The 23,193-nt window shown below is 32.3% G+C and overlaps 1 protein-coding gene and 1 long non-coding RNA gene across 4 annotated transcripts in view; one reads left to right on the top strand and one right to left on the bottom strand.

The window, feature by feature from the left end:
• Phlpp (PH domain leucine-rich repeat protein phosphatase) overlaps positions 1 to 23,193 on the top strand; it is a 90,027-nt gene that overhangs the window by 21,964 nt on the left and 44,870 nt on the right. Inside the window, exons 1-3 of one of the 2 annotated variants that reach the window (XM_083099664.1) lie at positions 1,069 to 1,390; positions 5,217 to 7,044; positions 22,808 to 22,961. In XM_083099664.1, the coding sequence (XP_082955790.1) occupies positions 5,323 to 7,044; positions 22,808 to 22,961 (1,876 nt within the window). In that variant the 5' untranslated portion in view covers positions 1,069 to 1,390; positions 5,217 to 5,322. Of the gene's footprint in view, positions 1 to 1,068; positions 1,391 to 5,216; positions 7,045 to 22,807; positions 22,962 to 23,193 lie in introns of those variants that run through there. The other variant, XM_083099665.1, reaches the window with a different exon arrangement.
• Positions 16,777 to 23,193, bottom strand: part of LOC145971724 (uncharacterized) — a 60,496-nt gene continuing 54,079 nt past the window's right edge. For both annotated transcript variants that reach the window (XR_014438940.1, XR_014438942.1), the window contains exon 4: positions 16,777 to 16,945. This is a non-coding gene — a long non-coding RNA (uncharacterized LOC145971724). The remainder of the gene's footprint in view (positions 16,946 to 23,193) is intronic.

Below are 23,193 nucleotides of genomic sequence, written 5' to 3'. Positions count from 1 at the left end.
TAATAATCTTTTCTAAAATTATCAAGACCCAAGTATTCGCATATTTGATATTACACTTAATCAAGAAATCGTAATGTACTTTCACTCTACGCATAATATTATATTAAATTACGTATATTTCTTTTTTGGTAAATTCTTCAAAAACAATCTATAATTTGTGATAAAATTCGAAACAAAATTCTATTTATAATTTTATGTATGACATAAAAAACATTTGAAAAGGTAAAAAATATTCTTCTCTTTGTAAATTATATTCTTAGAAAAGATTATTGTTATAATTACTAAAAAGGGGGAAACAACAGTTTTATTATTAGAACATACTGCATTGTCATTTACACACTTGATTGCACATTGTTAAGAAATAGTCTCGAATAACCAGTATTTTATCGAGATCTCATTCAATTTCAACCTCAATTTATTTGATTCTTTGTGCTTTCCAAATCAAATTAAAATAAAGAGTTGGATAATTTATAATTGGTCAAAAAGTTAACTGATATTGATAAAATCAGTCATACAAATATATACTTCTTCAAGAGCGTGAATTTTGGAACTCACTATTTCAGAGATCTTTAAATATTTGCCTACCAAAATTTGATATATAATCTCGACCATCGAGATATCTCACGACAGTGGGCTTTATCGTCTTTCTGTTCGATCGCCAATGTTTCTGTTTCAACGTTCCCGAAATTTAATCATCCTCTCCAACTGTTAGCCGAGAGCTGGAGCGGAAGTACGTCATTCCGCTGCCGTTGATTTCCCCTCGACGAGGGTCGCCAGTGGGGAGAACGTCGCATCACGCGCTACGTCCTATTCTCTTTCTCCACGGGCTGAAAACACGTGACGCGAACACGTGGGAAGGAGAGACCGTGGCAGAGAGAGACCTTTCTCTCTCCTCTCCCTCCACCTGGGACACGGTTTGTCACTCTCTTTCTCTCTCTCTCCCTCTTTCCCTCTTTCTCTCTTCCGTTTCCATCCTCCGACGGTTAACAGGTAGAAAGAGAGACAGGTGGCTCGATGTATTCATGATGCCGGGTGCGATACGACAATCCTGAACTCCACGGCCAGTGTCCGTGATGACTGCCCCGCGAATCGACGTATCTGTCCGATTGCAAATTCGATGTCGCGCCAAGCTTTGTTTTGTGGCTTTTATAAAATTAAACAAAGTCCCCTTTTTCTGCGAAGATACAAATAAGATTAATATTGGTTATCGATACTTGATGACAAAGACATAAAGTGTTTAAATCAAAATTATAAGTCTGCTCGCAACTGCATGAATTAATCGACGAACTTCTATCGATACGTTTAAGTCTCGTTTAAGTATCGGAGTTTAAGTAGAATTGTTGAATAGTGAGAAGATAAAGTGAATTGAATTGTGGTTATTTTAATTTGCGTAAGTTGAGAAATGAAAGTGAAATTTAATAATTTACATCGCAATGGATCCAGCTCCAATAATTTCGTATCGACGGAAAATTAATTCTTTAATTAAATAAATATTAAAGTAAATTAATTAAAGCGATTTTTTCACTTAACTATAAATTAAAAAATTACAATATATTTATAAAACTTTTAATCAAGAATGTTTATCTATATAAAATATATAGATCCTTGGTTTCGCAAAGTTGTTTTGTTTCATTGCAAGTCTGTATATTCTTCTCCCAATTAGTAAGTCTTGAGAACAAAGGAATAGATATCAAATTTACTTTCCAGACTATTTTTTAATAGTCATTTTTTAATAGTAATCATTTTTTATTACGAATCAATTTTTCTAACAGATATCTCTCCACATTTTATAGTCCTATCAAAATAACAAAATATTCATGCTATGTGTTACGATTTCTATGCAATTCTCTATAGTATTACATCCGGTTAACACGTAGAAGATATTCGCTTCGTGTGATTTTAATGTTCTAGAAGTGGAACTATGGGAGTTGTGTAAATTACATGAGAACGCTACGGGTTAATAATTTACGCGTACGCATTTACCGAGTTCGGAGTAGATGTCGAGGAAAACATCGCTCGTGATCCGAACCGATTTGGGTTTCTCCTTTTCGGGCAGATAATGGATATCGACCACGGTGCATTCTATCGAATTCTGTTAGCTGGAAATATTTGCACGATAATAATGGCAGAGGCGAGTCGATGGAAATCGTAGCAGACTCCACTCACAAATGACTATCTACGGTATTGTCGTTAATGATTATTCTCGCTAGTTAATATTTGTCCTCGTTAACAAGATTGAATTGTCACGAGCTCACAGCTTCCTATGCATAATCGGCTAATTTTCAGTCAAAACAGCGAATTAATATCGAAGATGGATAATCTGATTAATATCACAATTGTATTAATTAAATTACATACAAATTATATATGAAATTTAATTTATTTATTTATATAAACTGTTTTATTTTCATTTCTTTTCATTCTTATTAAAAGTGTAAAAAATGGAAAAAATGTAATTTACATTGTTAAATTAAAAAATATAGAAATTGTAAGAATAATATAAGAGCACTATTATTGCTCTTATATCATTTTTAGTTGGAGTAGTGTGATATTTTTCGGTAAAATTTTTAAATTTAAAAACAAATTTATAATATATATGTATTACATATTTATTTTGTTTTTACAATCTTTTACGTTATATGTGGGGTATTAAGATTGACACAAATCTCATATTACATTAACCATCGTTACATATATTATACGTTGAGTTTGCTTGTGGGCAACGTGACGAAAATGACGTTACAGGAAACAGATCTCATTTCCATTTCTTTTCAAATTCGCGATCCGGCAAGCTCATCGTTGATCGACGTACAATTCGTACGCCCTTGTCGCTCAATTTATACATAATGCCACGACACGCCCCGGAAACTCGCATTTCGTGAGAAAGGAAGCTCGTCCTTTTCTGCTACCCCGTCCTACAACTAACCGGCGATATAAATTTTCGTGGCGATAAACTTAAGACGAATATCTTTCTGGCCGCGGGACGATAGATAAATAGAAAGCGCGGCTACGTGATTCGAATAACCACGTATTCGCGTCTTCTTTTCTACGCCTCCCCGTGGATTACCTTCACGTGGATTATATATTTCGACTTCGGTATAGTATCTGAAAGATAATTCTCCGTTGGGAGATCGAATTCTCTCATCACTAACGACGATCGCGAGAGATTGATCGAACAGATGTTCGACAAGACGGATTTATCATAAGAGTTTTCGCGGTACATGGAACATAACTCACCGCACACTTAGCCAAATAGTATATATTTCATAGATAGATACTTAGAGATTTGCGACATTTTGAAATCTACCTCTTAGAATTAATGTCATAATCGAGTTAGAGTCTAATCTACATGTCAAAAATGAGTCTCATCGATATAAAAAACGAATGACACACCGAAAAAAATATCATTCTACTGCCAAGAAAAGCGATTACTCAGTTTATTTTTCTTTTTTTAAGTAATAGTTTTCTTCAACAAAGAATATATTCTTGATAATAGTCTTAAAATGTACTCATCACAAGTGTTAGAAAATCTCATTATCATGTACTCAAAAGAAGAATTTATTTTCTCTTCAAGAATATTGTAAAGTTATATCAAAGGAAAATCAAACTTACTTTATACCAACTTTATGTAGTAAGCAAACCAAATTTTGTTTTAATTTAATATTCTTGACTAAAATACTGCACTTACTAAAATTCAGAATATATTCAATTAAATTTAATGCTTGTGGTGAACTTATGATACATTTACGGATATACAAACTTATGATATACTTAAAATAAATAATATTTACAGTATACATTTTTCTCTGTGTAGGATGTTATACAAAAGTATTACATTAGTGTTTCTAATTTTAAATTTTTAATATTATAGTCTATAAAATAACAAAATATTTATTTAATATTTATTTCACGTATCGATTTTCTTGATTTTTTCTTCGGTTATTATTTTATTATATTCCTATTATTACAATATGAAAAATATTTGCTTCATTTTGCCTCAATGTTTAAAAAGTTAAATTATGAAATTACGTAATTTAGAAACATCAATTTTAAATGTAGGAACGGTGTTATTAATTTTATTCCAGATATATTTTAAAAATCTGGGAAATATATTGGTTCGAAAAACCGAGAATCTACGTGAATAAATATAGATTTGTTCAGAATACCGATTTGTTTTTCAGTTATCGATTTTCACCCAATATATACATATATATTATTCATCTGAGCGTCGTTTAAGAGATTTGATTTCCGATATCCTTTTTGTTTAATATCATCATTTAGATAGAGCTTTTATTAAAGCGCATTATTACGTAGACACGGACATCAGCGTTGCTAAAACGAGCATCCAACCGTGACGTTTTATATGGCTTCCTCTTACACACGTAAAAACGACAGCGACACCAATAGTATCAACGTAGTCATTTACCGACGATCTGTCGCGGTCCTACTTCCGTCATGTGGAAATTTCGCTATTCTGCAACGCATAATCGCTTACCGCAATCTCGCAAATTCCATGATATCTGTCGTTCGTACGCGTCAATTGTTTCGCAGTTGACGCATGGAAAATACAAATTTGTATTTCATTGATTTCCCTCCCACAAAATATAATATTTGTTCCATTTATTTCACGTGTTATAAAATTAATTAAAATTAATTAATTAAATAAAAAAGCGCGCTAAAAATATCACGTAGCTATACAAAATTTATACGCCAAATAGGATTTTCTTAAAATATCGTATTCTTAATCATCTTGCATATCGCTTTAAAATTTAAAACGTATCTTCAAATCTGATCTTAATATGCTGCAGTTTGCTGTGAAATTGCATTGATTTGCTGTTAAATACGTTCAACTGAAACGTGACTAAAATCGTTCCATATATTTCAGTTGGACATATCTAATATTATCTTTTCCTACAAAAAAATATTGACAAATTTATAATTATCCAGACAGTAAGCATTTTATTTTTGAGACAAAATAAGAGGAGAATTTGTGGAACCAAGGATTTATAAATAATAGAATTAAAATTTTATATAAGTTAATTTAATAAATCGCATTCTCGATATAGAATATTTATCAATAGTGATAATTAATGCATTATCAATAATTTAATACAAATGTTTAAATGTTTGTGAGTTTAAAATTTTATACAAACAAATAATCCAATAAGCGTAGCAAAAATTAAGAAATAAACTCATCATTTATTTCATCAAATTAGATAAACTGTCAAATGTATTAACAACATCGGCGGGCTCTCCTTCTCCTCAAGAAATAAAAAAATATATCATATATCCTGTCTGTCTGAAAACAAATCTACGGCTAAAATGTTGATCGCCAGCGTATCCAACAGTCAAACAATCGCTCCCTCGTCATCCGTGAAACTACGACGATCTCGCCGATTGTCGTCCACCAGAGGATTAAAACAACGAATGACCACGAATGTCCCGAAAGACTCTTTTCCTTATCGGAATCTCGATCGAAAAATTGAAAATTCTTTGCCTATGACGGACAAGAGCAGCGACGAAGACAATGCCAAAGGTGGACTATTGATAAACTGGGAAATGAACGAAAGAGTCAGTTTAAGCAGCCGTTCTAGCACTGGATTGGCAATTCGTCCTGATGGTAAAAAAGGCATCGAGTTTAGCGAGAATCGCAGAAGGAACGTTGAAGGTAGATCAAAAATCGGCTCAGAATGCTCGGAACGCGAAGGCAAATCGTCGTCATCAGTCGTTGGGCCGACGTTGGAGCTGATGAACGTGTCCGGATTCCCCGGGTCGAATGTCGATCGAAAGCATCGTGGTGCCTCTTCGATCGACATGACGGATGAAAACGTCCTTCGGAGCGATTCGAAATACGAGATCGGTATTCTCAGTCGTGGCTCTGCGACTACGAGAAAACAAAGGGGGCAGAGCGATACGCTCAGAAAAGACAATAGCGACGCGACAAAGAGATGGACCAAAGATTCCATCTCGAAACGACTGGAACTGATCCACGAATTGAATCAGAAGATCTTGGCTAACTATGAGAGGTTTCAGCAAAGATCGAGGCGGCCCAAGGACGCGAAGGAGCAGACCGTCAAGAGCCGAGTCAAAGATAAAACCGATACTGAAGAGCATGTTTATACGGAGATCAAGAAGAAGCACAGAACAAGTTGTCAAACGAGTGATCGGAAGGCTCGAGATATTCCTAAACGTGATACTTGTGGAAAGGAGTCTTCCAAGGAAGATGCTTCTAGACGAGCAGATACGGATAAATCGACCTTTTCGAAAGGTTGTCACGAGAGAGTCGATACCAAAGATCGAACGAAGAAGAAGGATAAATCCGATCGAAAAATCGTTCGCGACAATACAAACTTTAGTATGGCGGCTAAGGAAAATTTTTTGTACCAAGTAGACGAGAAGACGCAGAAATATCTAAAGCCGAAAGACAAGAAAGGACGATTGTCGAAGGAAAATTCAATCTTCTACGCAAACGAAGATGTACCTTCAAAGGAGATGGAATCAGTCGCGACTGGAGATTCTCTGCAGAACTCCAAATTGTATCCTGAGAGCTGCAATAACGAGACGAAAAACGAAAATTCAATAGAAAAGGAGGACAGAGTTTCGCGAGATCGATCCGAAATCGATTCGCAAAAAGATGCCATCGAATTGCGGACGGAAAGCGGAGATGCCGCGACGGACGAAAAGATTCTGGAGTGCAGAATCCTGGAGAAGCTGGACAAGACGATCGACCGATTTGATAGCGAGAGGACGCGGCTATCATCGGGAGACAGCAACGAGGAGGGGAACAGCTTTAGCACAGATTCCATACAGAGTCGAAGCACGAAATCGAAAGAAAAATGCACGAAGGATGCCAGCTTCCTGCAGGATACCTTCAATTCCTCCTGGGACTCGGGAGTCGGCGTGGCGGACCTCGGCAGCGGAAGCGGATGGGTGAGAATACATACCGGAATCGAGAGTAGCCTCGTCTATCTCACTCTGGACACCACGGCTAGGGACGTCTGCAGGGACATGCTGTTGGGAGACGACTTGTCTCTGTTTGTCCAGGTAAACGCCAGTTTCAAACGCGGCTGATTGTCACCTTCAACTTGCACGTTATTTGTCTCGCGAGGGAATGAAATACGAAGTGTTAATGAGATAGGTGGAGATATGGTGCAGGGACAATATAATTTCAGGCCAAAAAATCTGATCTTTGAAATTGCATAGAAAAACATTTTAAAAAATATAGAGATCTTACATCTCGCGCAATTTCTTTTCCGTTCTCGCTTTAGAACATTGAGATCTGAAATCATCGACATTACAATAATGTTAATGAATAGTATATTTTTAATAGTATATTTTTTAGTACAGTATGTTTTCTTAATTTTTAATTTTTTTTCAATCATTTAACTTTCGAGAAAATTCAAAATGATCTAAATGGTCTGCAGCCTAGCTTCTCAAAAGATAACGACGTACGCACGAGTAATCAAAAGAGTCTAAGATTTAAATAGCTGGCTAGCTCGATGAAAGAAGTTTTGACTCAATAAGACCGACTACCTAAAGCCGTCGAGCTGTAGTTAACTTTGGCTTCCGTAAAAGGAACGTTCGCTCTTTATTCTGCAAGCCTTCGATAGCGGAGAACGTTCAAGTACTTTGTTATCTCGTAATTGTTAATTGGCCACAGTTAATTATCTTCGATATAAAGTAACAAGAAATATCTAATACATTATAGTTCGGAAAATAGCAGTACCGGATTAAAAATTCATTTTCAAAGGAATGACAATCGCTTTTGTGTTAAAAATTTTATCTATTTCATGTGTATTTTATTATATAAAGTTATATATAGATGTAAAAAAATATATTGAATTATATCTATTTGATTTTCATCGTATGATAAAATTAATAATAACCGTTATTGCAATAGTAATATTGATTAAATATTTTCTCGAGTAAACACGAACTGGAAAACAAGTAATATATTTGATTGAGTTTATTGCCTTGTATAAATTAATCTTTCTCGTGTACATATGCTTTTTGTTCGATATTTCGCATTATAAACATTTGCACTGAAATCTGTAATTAAAATTTTCATAGAATACACTTATGATGGATTAAATGTTGCGCGAAATAAAATCCAAGCTAAAAAAATTATTTGTTAACAAATAAAATTATATTTTAATTGTAAAATGCTACATCGATACAATAACGTATTTAGGTCATTTTCTGTGATTATTTTATAAGCTGCTCGAAAAATCCGGAATCAAAGAAAATTGTATAAATTAATTTGTAAATATAATATAAACAAAATAATATAAAAATAATATAACAGTTCTCTCTTTCTTTGTTTCTAAAGGTTATTTATACAGATATTTTATCTCTATATCCATTTAATTACAAAATAATATTGAAATTATGAAATTACTAAATAGGTTATTATTATAATATTTATATACATATTTTATCTTATATATAAATCATTAGTAAAATATATAGAAATAATATTTTATCTATAATCATACAAATACACAACCACTAATACTTTTACACGTTTGAAATATCTCTTTGTGATCTTAAAATGTCCAAATATATTACTTATATTATTTTATACATAAATTTTCATCATATATAAACAATAGAAATTTATTATTTAATGCATAATAATCCGTTTCATTCTGATGTATCAAATTCACTTGCGAGTTTGCGAAATGGACCTTTCATTAATTATTTATTGTTTTCGTGATTGAGCAACTTTTATGCAAGTTCAACGTTCCCTTAGATTTTATTCGCGAATTCTTCTCCGTTTGTGAGATGTAAATTATCGAGAGCTGCAATGTTACTTTCTCTTTCAATATATATGTGCGTAATTATTTAATATAATAATTCATCGCTTGATTGAGATAAGGACTAAATAATTACATGTTTATTTAATTATTTCGCATAAGAAAAAAAAATAGTTCGCATTCACGATTATGGGAGATGTTCTATCTGAAAAATCGAGGAATCAAGCGACACCCGGTACATAAAACGGGCGCGGATCACGATCGCCATGCGCTAGCGGAATTTCTCCATCGGCGAACCGGAAGAGGACCGTCGCTCAAAGTTCCGCGGAAGCGATAGAAGGGAGGCTGACGCGATATCGTTGCGAGGAATCTCTATATTTTCGACGCGCCGGAGATATTAAAGGTCCACCGGCTGCCGTCGAGGAATCCACCGCTGTAACGCGACGTTTTCGTCGATGAAGAGTTTTTCGATCGAGCCTTCATGTCGTAAACAGACTCGTCGTGTCGAGGAAACGACACGACCCATATCTACCGGATGTCTTTTTGGTCCATCGGTATATTACGATCAATAACGACATCGAGTTCATCTAAATTTATCCCGAAAGATGACCACCTACGTGACGAGCAACTGGCGATGAGCTTGGTATACTGCACATAAATATTTTCTACTCTTACGACGTCTAAAGGTGGCTTAAAGATAGACAGAGAAAGATGGCATCGTAAAATACTGGATGCAATATATCGATGCGACAAACCTGTCCGTATAATTGATTTGATATTTTGAAGCAACATCGGTCAATATTGACCCGAATCAGTCCGACTGTTTCGCGAAAACTTTCGCGAAACTGTCTACGTTTCCCTCAAGGCGCTTAGACATTAGTCACCGCAGCCATACTGCATCGTAATGTTATCAAGCGAGAAATTACACGTAATCTTCTTGCGTATGCAAATGTTAACGCTGTTAGCGAATACGCGAATATCGCTGTGTGCGCTGACCTAAATAGACATTGTAACTTCGATAATTAACCGATGATAAATTATTATCGAAACGATACAACTTCTGCACCAAAACGCTATTATTCAGTCAAATTTGCAGAAGTATTGGCAATTTTCTTCGAAATATTTTCATGAGAATAATAATCTTGTTTGAGATCGAGATAAAAATAAAGTGGATCGCGGTGAATGCTGCGGGAATTCAAAATCCAGCATGCAACATGCTGACTCGATGTAGCGGAACGAATCAAGCATTATTTCCACGGCAGAATCTCTCGGGATTCGCGGAAGAAAAAGAAAGGAAGAGAGAGAAAAACTGTCAGCGGAAGAAGCCCGCTACTAAATCGAAACTCCGCGTTTGTCCAATGATTGTTATTGGCTGTGGAAAGAGATCGATGCGCGAAGATAGGGGAAATGCATTCCATGAAAACAAACGAAAGATTCCGCGGATCACGAAGTTTCCCCGGAGACGATTTCAGTAGCAAGCGAAAAATTTTTCGATCCCCTCGCAGGGGATGAAAAGGGTTGAAAGTAAACGTAAGTATAATTCGAAGCGCGATCGATACATGTCGATTTTCGTTGTATTTTTTTCGCCGAATTTGTGCAATATTGGAAAAATATTTAAGAGAAATTTTATCTTTGTAAACCGCGATTATACGTTTTTTTTTAAACTATCACAAAGACGTTGCAAGGGATATAATGTTCTATAGAAACAGATTTAAATCTAGGGAATAAAGATACGGATTTTCGTTCTCCATCTCTTTGTCTTTAAAAATAAATTTTTGGTTGAATGATTTAAAAATCCTCTTTTACGTCGATCCTACTATCACGAGAGAAACGTCGCGGCGCTTCGAGGATAAACATGCACGAAGACGGTCCGCACGATAATGAATTCAACGAACGTATAATGCGGGATTTAACGTCACGAGAAGAGTATTTGGTATTCCTGTCGAACGAGAGTCAATCTTCGAGAGTGAGAGACCATTTGCAACATTATACGTTCTTGTATTTCCGTCGCAGTGACTCATATATTTGTACATATATTTTGTCATTGCAAAAAATACACAGTAAAAAATAAAATATTAATTTTAACATTTTTCACATGTCCCAGAAAGTCCACTCTAAATTTTAAGTTAAACTCATTCGTCGTATGTTACTTATTGACAAACTAAAAATGTTAAATAATTGACACAATACTTTACACTTATTTTTGTTATTGTGACTTTAAGTGCAATGTAAAAATAACATACAAATTAATTAAAAATTACATGAAAAAATAGTTACAATAACTCATAAGAATTGTAAGACATTAACATATAATAGTAATTATTTTAACTTAAATTATTCGTAATAGAAACATTTGATTTTAGTAAATTTGATTATTTTGCATGTCAAAGTTCAAGATTATTTGAAGATATACTTTAATTTTTCTTAGAATATTAAACTGACTTTGAGACATGTTGATTGTTTAAAATGATTATGTTAAAAATACTCAAAATACAAAATGTTAAGTTATGAAGTTGACATAAATGTGACACATGAAAACGTTATAAAATTAATAACATATAAGTTGTATGTTAATTTTACATTAAAGTGCTAATCAAAACGTGGTAACACAAAAGAAAATTTTAACATATGGACGCACAATTTTTTACTGTGTAATATTAAAGTAATAATTAAAGTCAACTTTAAATGGTTCGCAAAAGTAAAAAAAATGCCGGTCATCTTTCGGATCGCCTTAATTTGAAAGTGCGTCAATTAATGTAATTTACATGACATAAGCCACGAGGGAAATTAATATTCGCTAAATAGTGTGCGTGAAATAGAACGCGCGAACTTATCACACGTGTTACTACTTCGAATATTCGCGAAACGCGGATTACTCTGCATCTGGGATTATGGAGTCTGCCACACCTTGAATTAGAGCAAAGAGTAGACGACGCCGTCGCACATGCGAAAGAGCTCGTTTCCTCGCAATGACGAGGTGTTTCGAGCTCTCGACAGGCCTGACACGTCACACTCATCTGTCAGTCTGTGCGGGAACAATGCGCGGAGCACGAGAAGACTCGTGCTATGCTAGCCCGTTGAAGTTATACGTCTCGGTTTGATCGTTAGACATTTCCCTCTCGCGACGAGGATTGAAACGGGAAGCTGACAATCATCGCGAAAGTTCTATACTTTGAAATATAATGCACCCTTATCGCTAAATTAAATAAGTTTCTTATCTAAATAAAAATTTTATTTATGTAAGATTCTCATCTCTAAGATTCGATCCCGTTAACTAGATTTTACGATGTCTTATTTCTATATGCTGTTTGCAGATTTTATAGCAATTTGGGATCTTCGATTTTTCTTCAGCAAAAATTTGATCGTTTAGCAGATATTATCTGGCAGATATTATCTGTCAGAATAATTTGACAAATAAATCTTGAAAATTTCCGGAGCAAAGTACAATTAAAACGAATAACAAGATTATATTTTTAATTACATCTTCGATTCGTTAGTCTTTTCAAAAACTTTTAAATTGAGAGAATTTAAAATTAAAGCTGTTAAATAATTAAATCATATTGTAATTGAAAAAGCCGATTACGAGAAACGCTACAGATGAAAGAAATATTTATTTAAAAAATACGCGCACACATACAAGTGAGAAATCTGATCTCTTCTGTGACTAGAATATAATACTGAAATTTTGTAGCTGAAACAAGATCCGATAATTTTGGAACTTTGCGTATAAATTTTGACAAAATGTATACTACATAGTGTGCCAGCTCGAAATCGATTATTCCCATGAATCTCTGTGCGTGTGTGTGTGTATACATAAATTATGTGTGTGGATAAATTATATGAAATTTCAGTATAATTCCAACAAAGTTTCGGAGGATAACAAAACTTTGCGATAAAAACTATAGACTATTGCTATAATTGTTTCGTAGAGCTCGAGAGATGCACGTCCAATGAAAAGCATCCAATTAAATTTGATCTAATCTGACAGTATTAACCGATCGTTCTAATGATTACCGGTTCGAATCAAGATTGCGATCCCCTTCAATCTTTAAGTTCCTAAAGGATACGACGAACTCTTTTACGATTAACTGAAATCGCTATTCGTTACTTCCATTTTACGAACATCACATTCACGAGCCGGCGCATTTAACGAGCGTTGCTTTTTACGAGCAATGTTGTTTAACAATTGTTGTTTTATAGCGTCTCTGTGTGTTTTTTCGCGTATCAATAGGAAAATGAAAGAGTAAAAAGGAAAAAAATACGAGGAATGTTTGATGGGTGACGATAAAATTTCCGGACGCTTCGTCAAAATACACTTTGTATTTTCGGTTACGAGAGATACTTTTTTCATGATTTTCTGATGGCGCGGTAAGCACAGCGAAATGTTATAAGATGGAATTCGATTGAATTCAACAGGCGGGTTCGATAAATTACGCAAAAAAAATGGACCAATTATTTTCCGTAGTAATTGTTTTTTTTTATCATTGCAGTGTCGAAATTGTTTGTGTTGTTGCATTGTATAATCTTTGGATTTTTAAATTGAATAGATTACGATTTTTAGATTCTTAAATTATTAAATCTTTTCTTATTAATTATTAATTATTAAAATAGAATTCAATATTTGCATTTTCTCTAGAAATTTGATTTTTTTTGTATATTTCATTCTTGAAATCTTTCTTCCTAAAATTTTTATACTCTTATATTAATTGATACAATGAGCAATTAATTAATTAATTAATTAATTTTCTTAAATTATTAAAATCTTTATTCGGTTCAATATAATTATAAAACATTAATCATAGAATAACAACAAATCAATAAATGTTCCTTTATTTTAAACTGCACACATACTCTACTTTTATACTCGGACAGCATTCATAGAAAAATGTTAAGGAAACGATTATTTATACTCCTCAGAAAATAAGAACTGAGCCATATACGAAAAATGCGAACCTACTCGTAATCCTCTTACACTATGAAAAGATAAATCTGTACTACGTTGTTTGAAACGAAATCGCGATGAGAAAACGGACAAGAGATAGGCCGATATATGCAATTTGTATTTTTAATTAAAATCAGGCGGTAGTCGCATAAATCCAACGAAAGGGAGAAGAGAAGAAGCGCGGCGAGAATAAAATTGTCAATCATAACGACATTGGGAATTGTCTTTCGTTAAGCGAGAACAAATTTTTACGCGCCGTTGCCTAATTTAATTAAAGTCGCTCGTCGAATATATATACATGCTCACACACGCATACGCACAGAGAAGAAGATAATAATGAGTGGATTAAAGGTGAAAAAAATCAGTGCATATTTTCATCTAAAATAATAAAATAACAAAATATTTTAACCTAAAATAACAAAAAATACACAAAAAATATATCTTCATATATCTTAGCGTTTTTTTTTTCAACGAAGAATAGATGAGCCAAATTAATTGAATAAATTAATAAAAATATTATCAATTAAAATATATATCATATAATATATATGTATTAAAATATATATCAATTGATTTTTTTCAGAAAATTTTCTTTGACAAATTTTTAAAATCCGTTTCATCCGAAGATGAAAGAATCGCGAAAAACGTATCTCGAATGTGCGCACTTTTGCAAGACGAAGCGTTGAAGGAGCTAATTCTATTTACCTATCTGCACGAGCATTTTTGACTGAGATCGTCGTTTTTCCGCGCTTAATCCAGCGCAGACAAGTTAAAGTCACTCGATTATGTAAACGAATTTATGGAAGGGCACCTGCTATATATGATGCCGTACATTGCAACGACAGGTGTTTGCCAGTTTGCGCTATATATACACGTATACAAGGGAAAAGTCAGGTCAGGTAACTGAACAGGTGTCCGATGAAGAAAATAGACAAGTTTGATGATCCTTTGACTTTTTACGTACTGTAGCTCTGTATTAAAAAACGTTCGACGATGACTAGTAGTACTTTGGCCACTCGTATCGCATAACAAAATTCGAAACTCTTCGCGGAAATTTTCAACAATTTTCATTCCGAACCAATAATTATTTCTTACAAAATTCTGATTATAAAGAGCGACAAAACGATTTTCCACAAATAAAACGATTATTAAATTGCATTTTTTCTGTAATTTTTTCATATCATCGGACATATGGAAAAATATATATATATATATATATATAAATTAAAATATAATGTTAATGATGAATTTACCAAAGATTACGGAGGCCCAATACATTTCAAAACGTGATTCGTCAGTTAAATTCGTGTGACTCGTTGTAATAAATCCGGGAAAAAAATCGAGGAAAATACATTGTCGATTTAATTAACGTGCGCGAATATTAATGTAAAATATTAATTATGACGGTCTTGCATTTTGTGAAATGCACATTGATCTCGATTAGCATGTGAACATGATATAACAAAATTTCATAACTCGACATGATGACATACTATTCGATAATTGTCGAAACAGTCGAGGATTATTTAGCTTTACGCTAGGCTAGTCAAATCTAGGACTATTATATATATATATATATATATATATATATATATATATATATATATATATGCAATACAAATTGTGTGAAACATTATATGCTCTATCTCTGCTTTCAATATGAGATTTACAAATTTTGTATGTTTTTATCTGAAACAAACTCAAAGCAAACTAATTTCCGTATTTCGAAATTAACAAAATCAACACCGCAGCAAATCGACATCATCGCATATAGCGAGCGGTTATAATGAATTTCGTTAATTACATGGGTCTCTAGGGAGAAATGGATGTATCTCGATTTGCCTTCGTGCAGGCCAATGAATCGATAAAATATCGGTCTATCAAATCAGAATAAAATAACTTGCTGACGCTAACGAAATTTCAAATCGAAAATATATTATCGATGAGGAGATTTCGTTCATTTATTCCGATCTATGTTACTCTAAATTTATACACGCAGTATAGTAATATTATTTTTATCAATTCCAAATCTCTATTTCTAAGAATATATTTTGACGAGATTCGTTTATATCGTTTATAAAATATAAACATCTGAAAAGATTATTTGCATTAAATCAATTAATGTTTAACTATTAATAAGTAAGGTTTATAAAATGAAAATTATAATGGAAAACGCGATGACATAAATAGCTGACACAAAATATGAAATGAAATAAAAATCTTAACAAATCGATATCTGTATAAAATTCCACGAAGATTTGTATGTTATTTATTAGGTTCAGCACTTCACTTTGTAAATAAACAACGCGTTCTGCTAACCACCCGAATCTCCCGAGTAACCAAGCTTGGCAAAATGGCCATGATGTCGAGAGGAATGAATGGAGGGTGGCCAGTAGGGAATCAGAATGAATTTCGGGGCTGAGCTGGTCGATTCCAATTTAACTTTAATTTACGCGAGTGCTGCTGGCTGCAAGTTCGCACGAAAATTCATACTCGACTGGTCGCGAGGGGGTGGTCGTCTCCATTTTTACTCCCTCCTTTTCTCCCTCGCACTCTTCGTTTGGAACGTTACTTATGAGTCCCTAAATCGTAACAAATGAGAGTTTTACGACGTAAGGAAGCATCCGACTCTCGCGGCCGTTGCCGTTAGACGGATTGATGGAATTTTTCACAGCCACTTTGCCACTAAAGGGCGCGTTCATAATAACAGCGTGTGAAATATGCAGCCTGTATTCGCACATATTTCGCGCTGTACAGTGTATCATTTCTCCCTGGAGAAAAATCGAAGTAAATAAGTGGAATATAAAGAATGAACTTGTATGATGTAGCACGCAAAATTGTGTGTTTATTTAATAGGCAAGACTAGAAATGATCACTGCTTAGACCTTGCAATTATAACTTGTAAAAATTCTATAAAGATAATTTCGTCAAAAAAGGAAAGAAATTCTTTATATATATTTTTTTTTATATGATTAATATATTTTTAATAGATAAAAATATCAGTGGCTTGGAAAAAGTTGAAAGAGTAACAAGCGGAAGAATGAAGAGTTTATTTCCAATTGGAATAACGTCACTTACATAATCTTACGATGGCGATGTTCATGGCGCGAAACTTTACACTTGGTTAATCAGCCACAACTACGGAAGATATCGGATGTGCAAACGTCCCACGAGGATGCTTCGTAATTTGATGCCGTGGCAATCCTTTACCACGGTAATTAAACGTTGGACATATGTATGACGTAATCTGAAAAGAAGTAAGAAAGACACATATAAGCTTTGAGCATTAGCAAACGCGACTTTCATTACGTTACGGTATGAAGTAAAAAATGAAGAATATTATAAATTAAAAACTCTCATTCTCGGCGACTGATTCACTTTCATTTACCTCTACTACTCTATTAATTTTCCACTTTAAGATGGATAAATTATTTTTATATCAAATTATTATATTTTTCTTAAGGCACAAGAGTTTCATTTCAATCAGAATCTCTCTCATTATATGTCTAACTATTAACGCATCTTGCTGTAACGCAATGTAATTTGATTAGGAATACTTTTAAGATCTTTTCAATTACTCCTGTACATATAAAAATACAGTCTAAAGATTAACGCTTAACGTAATTAAAATCGAAAAAAAGATATTTATTTACAAAGTTAGTATTTATATATTTATCATTCTAAAAATTTGAACATCAAAAAGAATTATACGATATAATTACATTTCTCTTAAATTGTGTTGACGAAGGCAGATGCGTCTTCCCACCTAAATTTGCACGCTTTATTTTAATAATAATATTATATATTATTATTTTAAAATAAAATATGTAAATTCAGATGGGAAGGCATTTCTGTTTCTATGTTATTTGAAAAATTTCAACTCCAATTTTTTTAAATATCTTAAGTATTTTATATGATAAATCGTCGATATTTTAATGTAACGCGAAAGCAGACGAACATCGCGTTTAAGGCTCAAAGAGGTAAACTCGTTGCTTTTTGGTTCAAGACACGAGTCAAGAGACTGGATTGCCGCTGACTCGGTGGCAGCAATTAATTTCTAAATCCGCGAACGTGGCGAGAAAGTCGAAAATTCTTGGCCAGGAGAGAGACGTTTCGTGCGCAGGAATATGATTATCCGCGTGGTGCAAAAGTGTTCGAGCCTTTAATTACGCTCTTTTCATTAATGAAGAGACGCTCTTTCGCGTCGAGAGAAGAATATCATCTCTCTTCCTCTCATTTCGCCGTCTGCCAGACGAACGTTTCTTGAATGATCTTTTTTCTACTTTTTTTTCACAGCTTTCATTTCAAATAGTTCTGACCACGTGGTTCTATATGTTAATTGCAAAAGAAGTTGAAAAATATCCGGGTGATCCGTCGTGAAAATTGACTATCGCACAAACATTCAAGCATTTTTCTAGAAACGAATACAATGTACATATATAATGATGTTGACTTTGATGACTTTGATTCTGAAGATGATTCGTGAGATCGAAATAATTTCGTTAGCAATTCTATGCCGGGGCCATCTCTTTTTATCTCTTATTTTTATTCTTATAAAACCATAATGCTAAAAACATTTAATTAGTATTGGACGTCAGATGGCGATCTATAAAAATTTCCATAATATGAATATTAAATCTGATTTATGACTGAAATTTTCATAATATCGATTTTATATCAGCATTGTTTCACGATAAAGAAGTTGGAAAAACTTGATATGGAATCATATAAATACATTTTTAAATTTTACATAATAAACAAAATAAAAATTGCTAATTACTGCCAATTAAATATTAAATTTAATCAGTAGATTGATTTAATTAAAAGTTAATGTAACATTGTTGAGTGACATGTACATCGATATTCTGTCATTATATATGTACTAATTATATATTTTGTTATAAAATTTTTATTAATTTCTGAAGTCAAATACAAAAATGGGAAAATGAAAAAAGAAATATTCAGAAAAAAGAAATATTAAAATCCACAACAAACGAAATGAAATATTTTACAAAAGAACGCTGTTATTATTATATCAAAATGTTATTAAACCTAATAAGCTCCGCATTCCGCGTCAGAATTGCGAGGGTTGCTCGGGATTAGCCAGGACAAAAATTAGAAAATCCGCCGCGCTGGGACGGTGATATATGTATATATACACGCGACCGCATTCGCTTGCTATCCAATGCGTGGCGTGATTAATCTCTCTCTCTACCCCCTGCGGCTAACCGGGTTATTATTTACAGGCCACTTTCCGGAATTACAATTTTTTACGGCGCATATGTCGCGACTAATGCCGCCCCTTGCGCGCCGAATGCGCAGTTTTATCTCAACGGAATTAAAACCGTTTCCCGGATTACGGAATTATCGAAGAACATATACGGCTATGCGCTCGAATAGATGGCTCTAATGCATTTTAAATGGCAGACTCCGTTTTATCGCGAGCGCGAGATTTCTCGGAGAGATTTTGGCGGGTGCAAAATCATGCGAATCGATTTCGTGCAAATTGGATCGCCAATAGAACAAAAACCAAATGAAATTGCTATGGCACAATATTAGACATTAATCGTTATTCGGTAGAAATATAAAGTTAATGTAATTAAAAATGATATGAAATATCAGTTCATGATCAACGATGGATATGAAATATTAATTAAATCGTTAAAATGCAAGAAGTCATAGTAATATCACTTATATATATATGACTTGTATTCAATAACGCTGATTGTTTTATAACTTTAGATACTCGGTTCAATTTATATACAATTTATACAATTTGTATACAATTTACATACAATTTGTATATAAATTTGTATACAATTTATACAATTTGTATACAATTTACATACAATTTGTATATAAATTTATATACAATTTGTATACAATTTGTATACAATTTATGTACAATTTATTGATATTATTATAAACAAGTGTTAATATAAAATGCAATTGAATTGTCTAATCAAAAAATGTTATGATTCTCGATTTAGAGATGGAATAAATCGAATAATCTCGAGAAATAGTCTTTCTTATTTTAAACTTGGAATTTCAATAGATAAACTACGTCTCCATAATTCTTTAGAAGGGGAGATTAGATTATAATTTAAATTAATTTTGAAACTTAAATGATCGGCAGAAACTCACTCGACTCAATTAATGTTTTAAAAACGTGATTCTATTATTAGCGTATAATTTTTGAGAGGATATCGTATATCCTACTTCGTGAGTAAGTTTGAATATATAAAGAGGTGGACAGAATTTTCAGCCGACAAGTCGTGACGACAAAATGATTTAGCGAAGCGGCAACTCCTCTACGCGAACATCGCAGTTGTCGGAGTTCGGCCGATTGCTATCTAAAGGGGGTGTTTGACCAAAGTACGACTCTTTTTTTCGAGAAAGTTTACGATTGACGTGACGTTGAAAGCCCGGCCCGACGATTCGACTGACAAGTTTCCCGGCGAGAATCCGTTGGGAGAGACGATCCGAAACTTGGAAACTACCGGAAATTCTCAAAACGTATGAAGACTTTTTGCCTGAGTAGTTTACTGCATCGGCGAAACGATGACAATTTAAATAAAATAAAATAAATGCGATTGCAAGAGGAGCAAACTTGTCAAAAGGTCGGAAGCTTCAAAAATTTATCAACAATCAAATGTAATTATAGAATCATGTGTGTGAGAAGTACACTTAAATATATAAAACCTTTTTGACAGATAAACTGCCAATATTTTGTGAGATTATATTTACACACATTATATTTGTACACATCCTGGTATTTGTAAAAGTTATCGTATCTTTTGAATTATCTCTTCCCACATTAAAATTTATTATGAAAATTAATTAATGAAAAAATTTATTAATGCAAATTAACGCGATTTATCTTTCAAATAAAATTAATCTTTCAAATAATCAATACTGAATATATTAATATTATGTATTCGTATAAATGTAAGAGGCAAAAGTTTATGTATATAAATATAATTTTAAAATAATTTTCTATATTTTAAGAAATCTGAAAAAAATTTATAAGAATTAATTGATAAAAATTGCAATTTAAAGCATAATTATAGAGATAAAAGATTTTTTATTAAAGATCTATAAAAAAAAAGATTATAGTGTGTTATTATATTTTTTTCAAATATTTTAAACTTAAAATTATTTTAAAATTATATTTATATAAAAAAATTTTTCCATTTGTTCATACGAATAAATAATATTGATATAAATCTAATATAAATTATAAAAAAAAAACAATTTTAATTGAAATATATTTTATTCAAAAGATATTTTTTATGCATATATTTTATCATAACTGTGAGCGCTCTTCCTATGTATGTATTTTTCATCTCGAGGGACATATTCCACCTGCAGTCTGCAATCATTAAAAAATTGAAGTTCGTTATATGTGACCTAAACTTGTCAAAACCAACTAAGTTAAGAATTATTTTCGAAAGCACGAAATCTAAATTCGCTGTATCTTGAATTTTGAAAACATAGCTAATTATTCAGATATATTTGCAAGTTAACAAATTCGATAATGCAAGAATTATATAAAATTTGCGAGAAAGAGAAATCCTATATCTTGAATAGAATATTGGCAAAATTCATGTCGGATCAAATTTTGCAAAAATTGAATAACTCCATCAATTACATACTATCAATTATACACTATGTTTAAAATTATAATCTGATATCTGTAACTATGATATGTGTGTGTATGTGTGTATATGTTTAAAAAATATAAACGTATTGTCTGGTTGTATGTAACATAATTTTATATTTCAAAAAATCGAAAATTAATTTTTACTAGAAAACTTAGCTTAAAAGATATTTTTTTTTGATATTTTTAACGTAAACATGTATTTAACATATAACGACAAAAAATGATCTATCTAAATCATTACAACGAAAGAGAAAAAAGTTTATTATAAGTAGCTGTTTTGAAAATGGTCTTAACTTTATTAACATTATTATTATATTAACTTGATTATTAACTTTAATTTATAAGAAAATAAATATTATTTTAATTGATTATTAAAATTATTATATAAATATATTTAATTCAAATATTATGTTGAATAAATATATAAATATAATTTGATATATTAATTAAAAAAATAAAACATCTTTTAAATTTTGTATGTTCTACTTTCATGATGTTTCTATTAATAACAATCAATTTCTATTCATAATAATTAATATAATCAATTAATTGTACAATAATTGGGCCTGTAAAATTACTAATGAAAAATTGTAAAATTTGCAGAATGTACTTATATTATCCACTCCCGCTTTTCAGACTATTTCAACATCTTTGAATTTACATTATTAAATAGCTCGGTAATTAATTTGTGTGATTAAATTTTTGTTACGATATCTGATATTATGACTAAGGTATTATGACGATATTTTATTAGCGAGAAAATCTTCTAAGGCAAAAAGCGCTTATCTTGGCATGAACTATGATGATAAGAAGATCTAAGGAAACTGCTGTAAAATGTTTTTTTAATTAGCAGAAGTGATGAAATTTCTTTTTTTCTCTGGAGAATAACTTTGATCGTGAGAATTCATTGAGATTTCCATCAGCGTCGATAAATTGCGTGATATTTTTATTTTGCTCGCAATATCGACATTAATATTAGATATTTAATAGATCTTCTCTTTAATTCCATTAAAAATTTTCATCCAGCAATATAATAAACATTATATAGATAAAATATAAACGATATGTGATATGATGAAAATATATTTATATCAAAACTTTACATACATGCAAAACTCTTGAAATTTTAATTCAAGTTTTAATTTGTAAAGATACAATCAAAGGAAAATGAAAGAACCTTTGATAGGATAGGACAATATTCATATAGAATTCTAAATATTAATTATAAATTAATTATAAAAAAACTTTTTTCTTGTTCATAATATTTAACATTTCATAGGTTGGCCCAAATTTTACTTGACATATGCAATATTGTCACTTTTTTCTTTTTCTTTTTTTTTTTTAACACACTTCACACGAATTTCATGTTTCCCCAATGAACGCGATGCTGTTCATCCTGCTTCTTGTCCGTTGTTAAAATAAACATTCTATGAATTCATATTCCAGTATGGCGGCGAGCCAGGCAGGAGGTTGGCGTCCCAGGAGAAGCCGTTGGAAATTCAGGATCAATTTCTTCAAAGGCTCGGCTACGAGGATGTATCTCGGCGCGCTCGTCTGGGAGTTGATCTCGAACTCAGACATCTCGTCGGCTTTCACGTAGGTGAGTATGAATCATAATAAAAGGTACTCTTTGTTTTCGAGTCGTTATGTAGGAAAACCTCTCATTAATATTTATTATCTATTTTTTTGTACATTTCAAAACAATAATTTAAATTGATAATATATAAGGTATTTCACGAAAATGCTCACCATTATTAGAATTATTTTTAAAAATAATCATTAAATAATTTCTCGTTTAGATCAAGATGAATGAATGAATTCTGTTAAAACTC

Source organism: Camponotus vicinus, unplaced genomic scaffold, assembly GCF_025532165.1.
Source record: "Camponotus vicinus isolate PSW18456_S1 unplaced genomic scaffold, iyCamVici1.0 SCAF_5, whole genome shotgun sequence".
Lineage (NCBI taxonomy): Eukaryota > Metazoa > Arthropoda > Insecta > Hymenoptera > Formicidae > Camponotus > Camponotus vicinus.
Note: the sequence above shows the minus strand (reverse complement) of the source record. Positions and strands in the feature narration are given on the sequence as shown.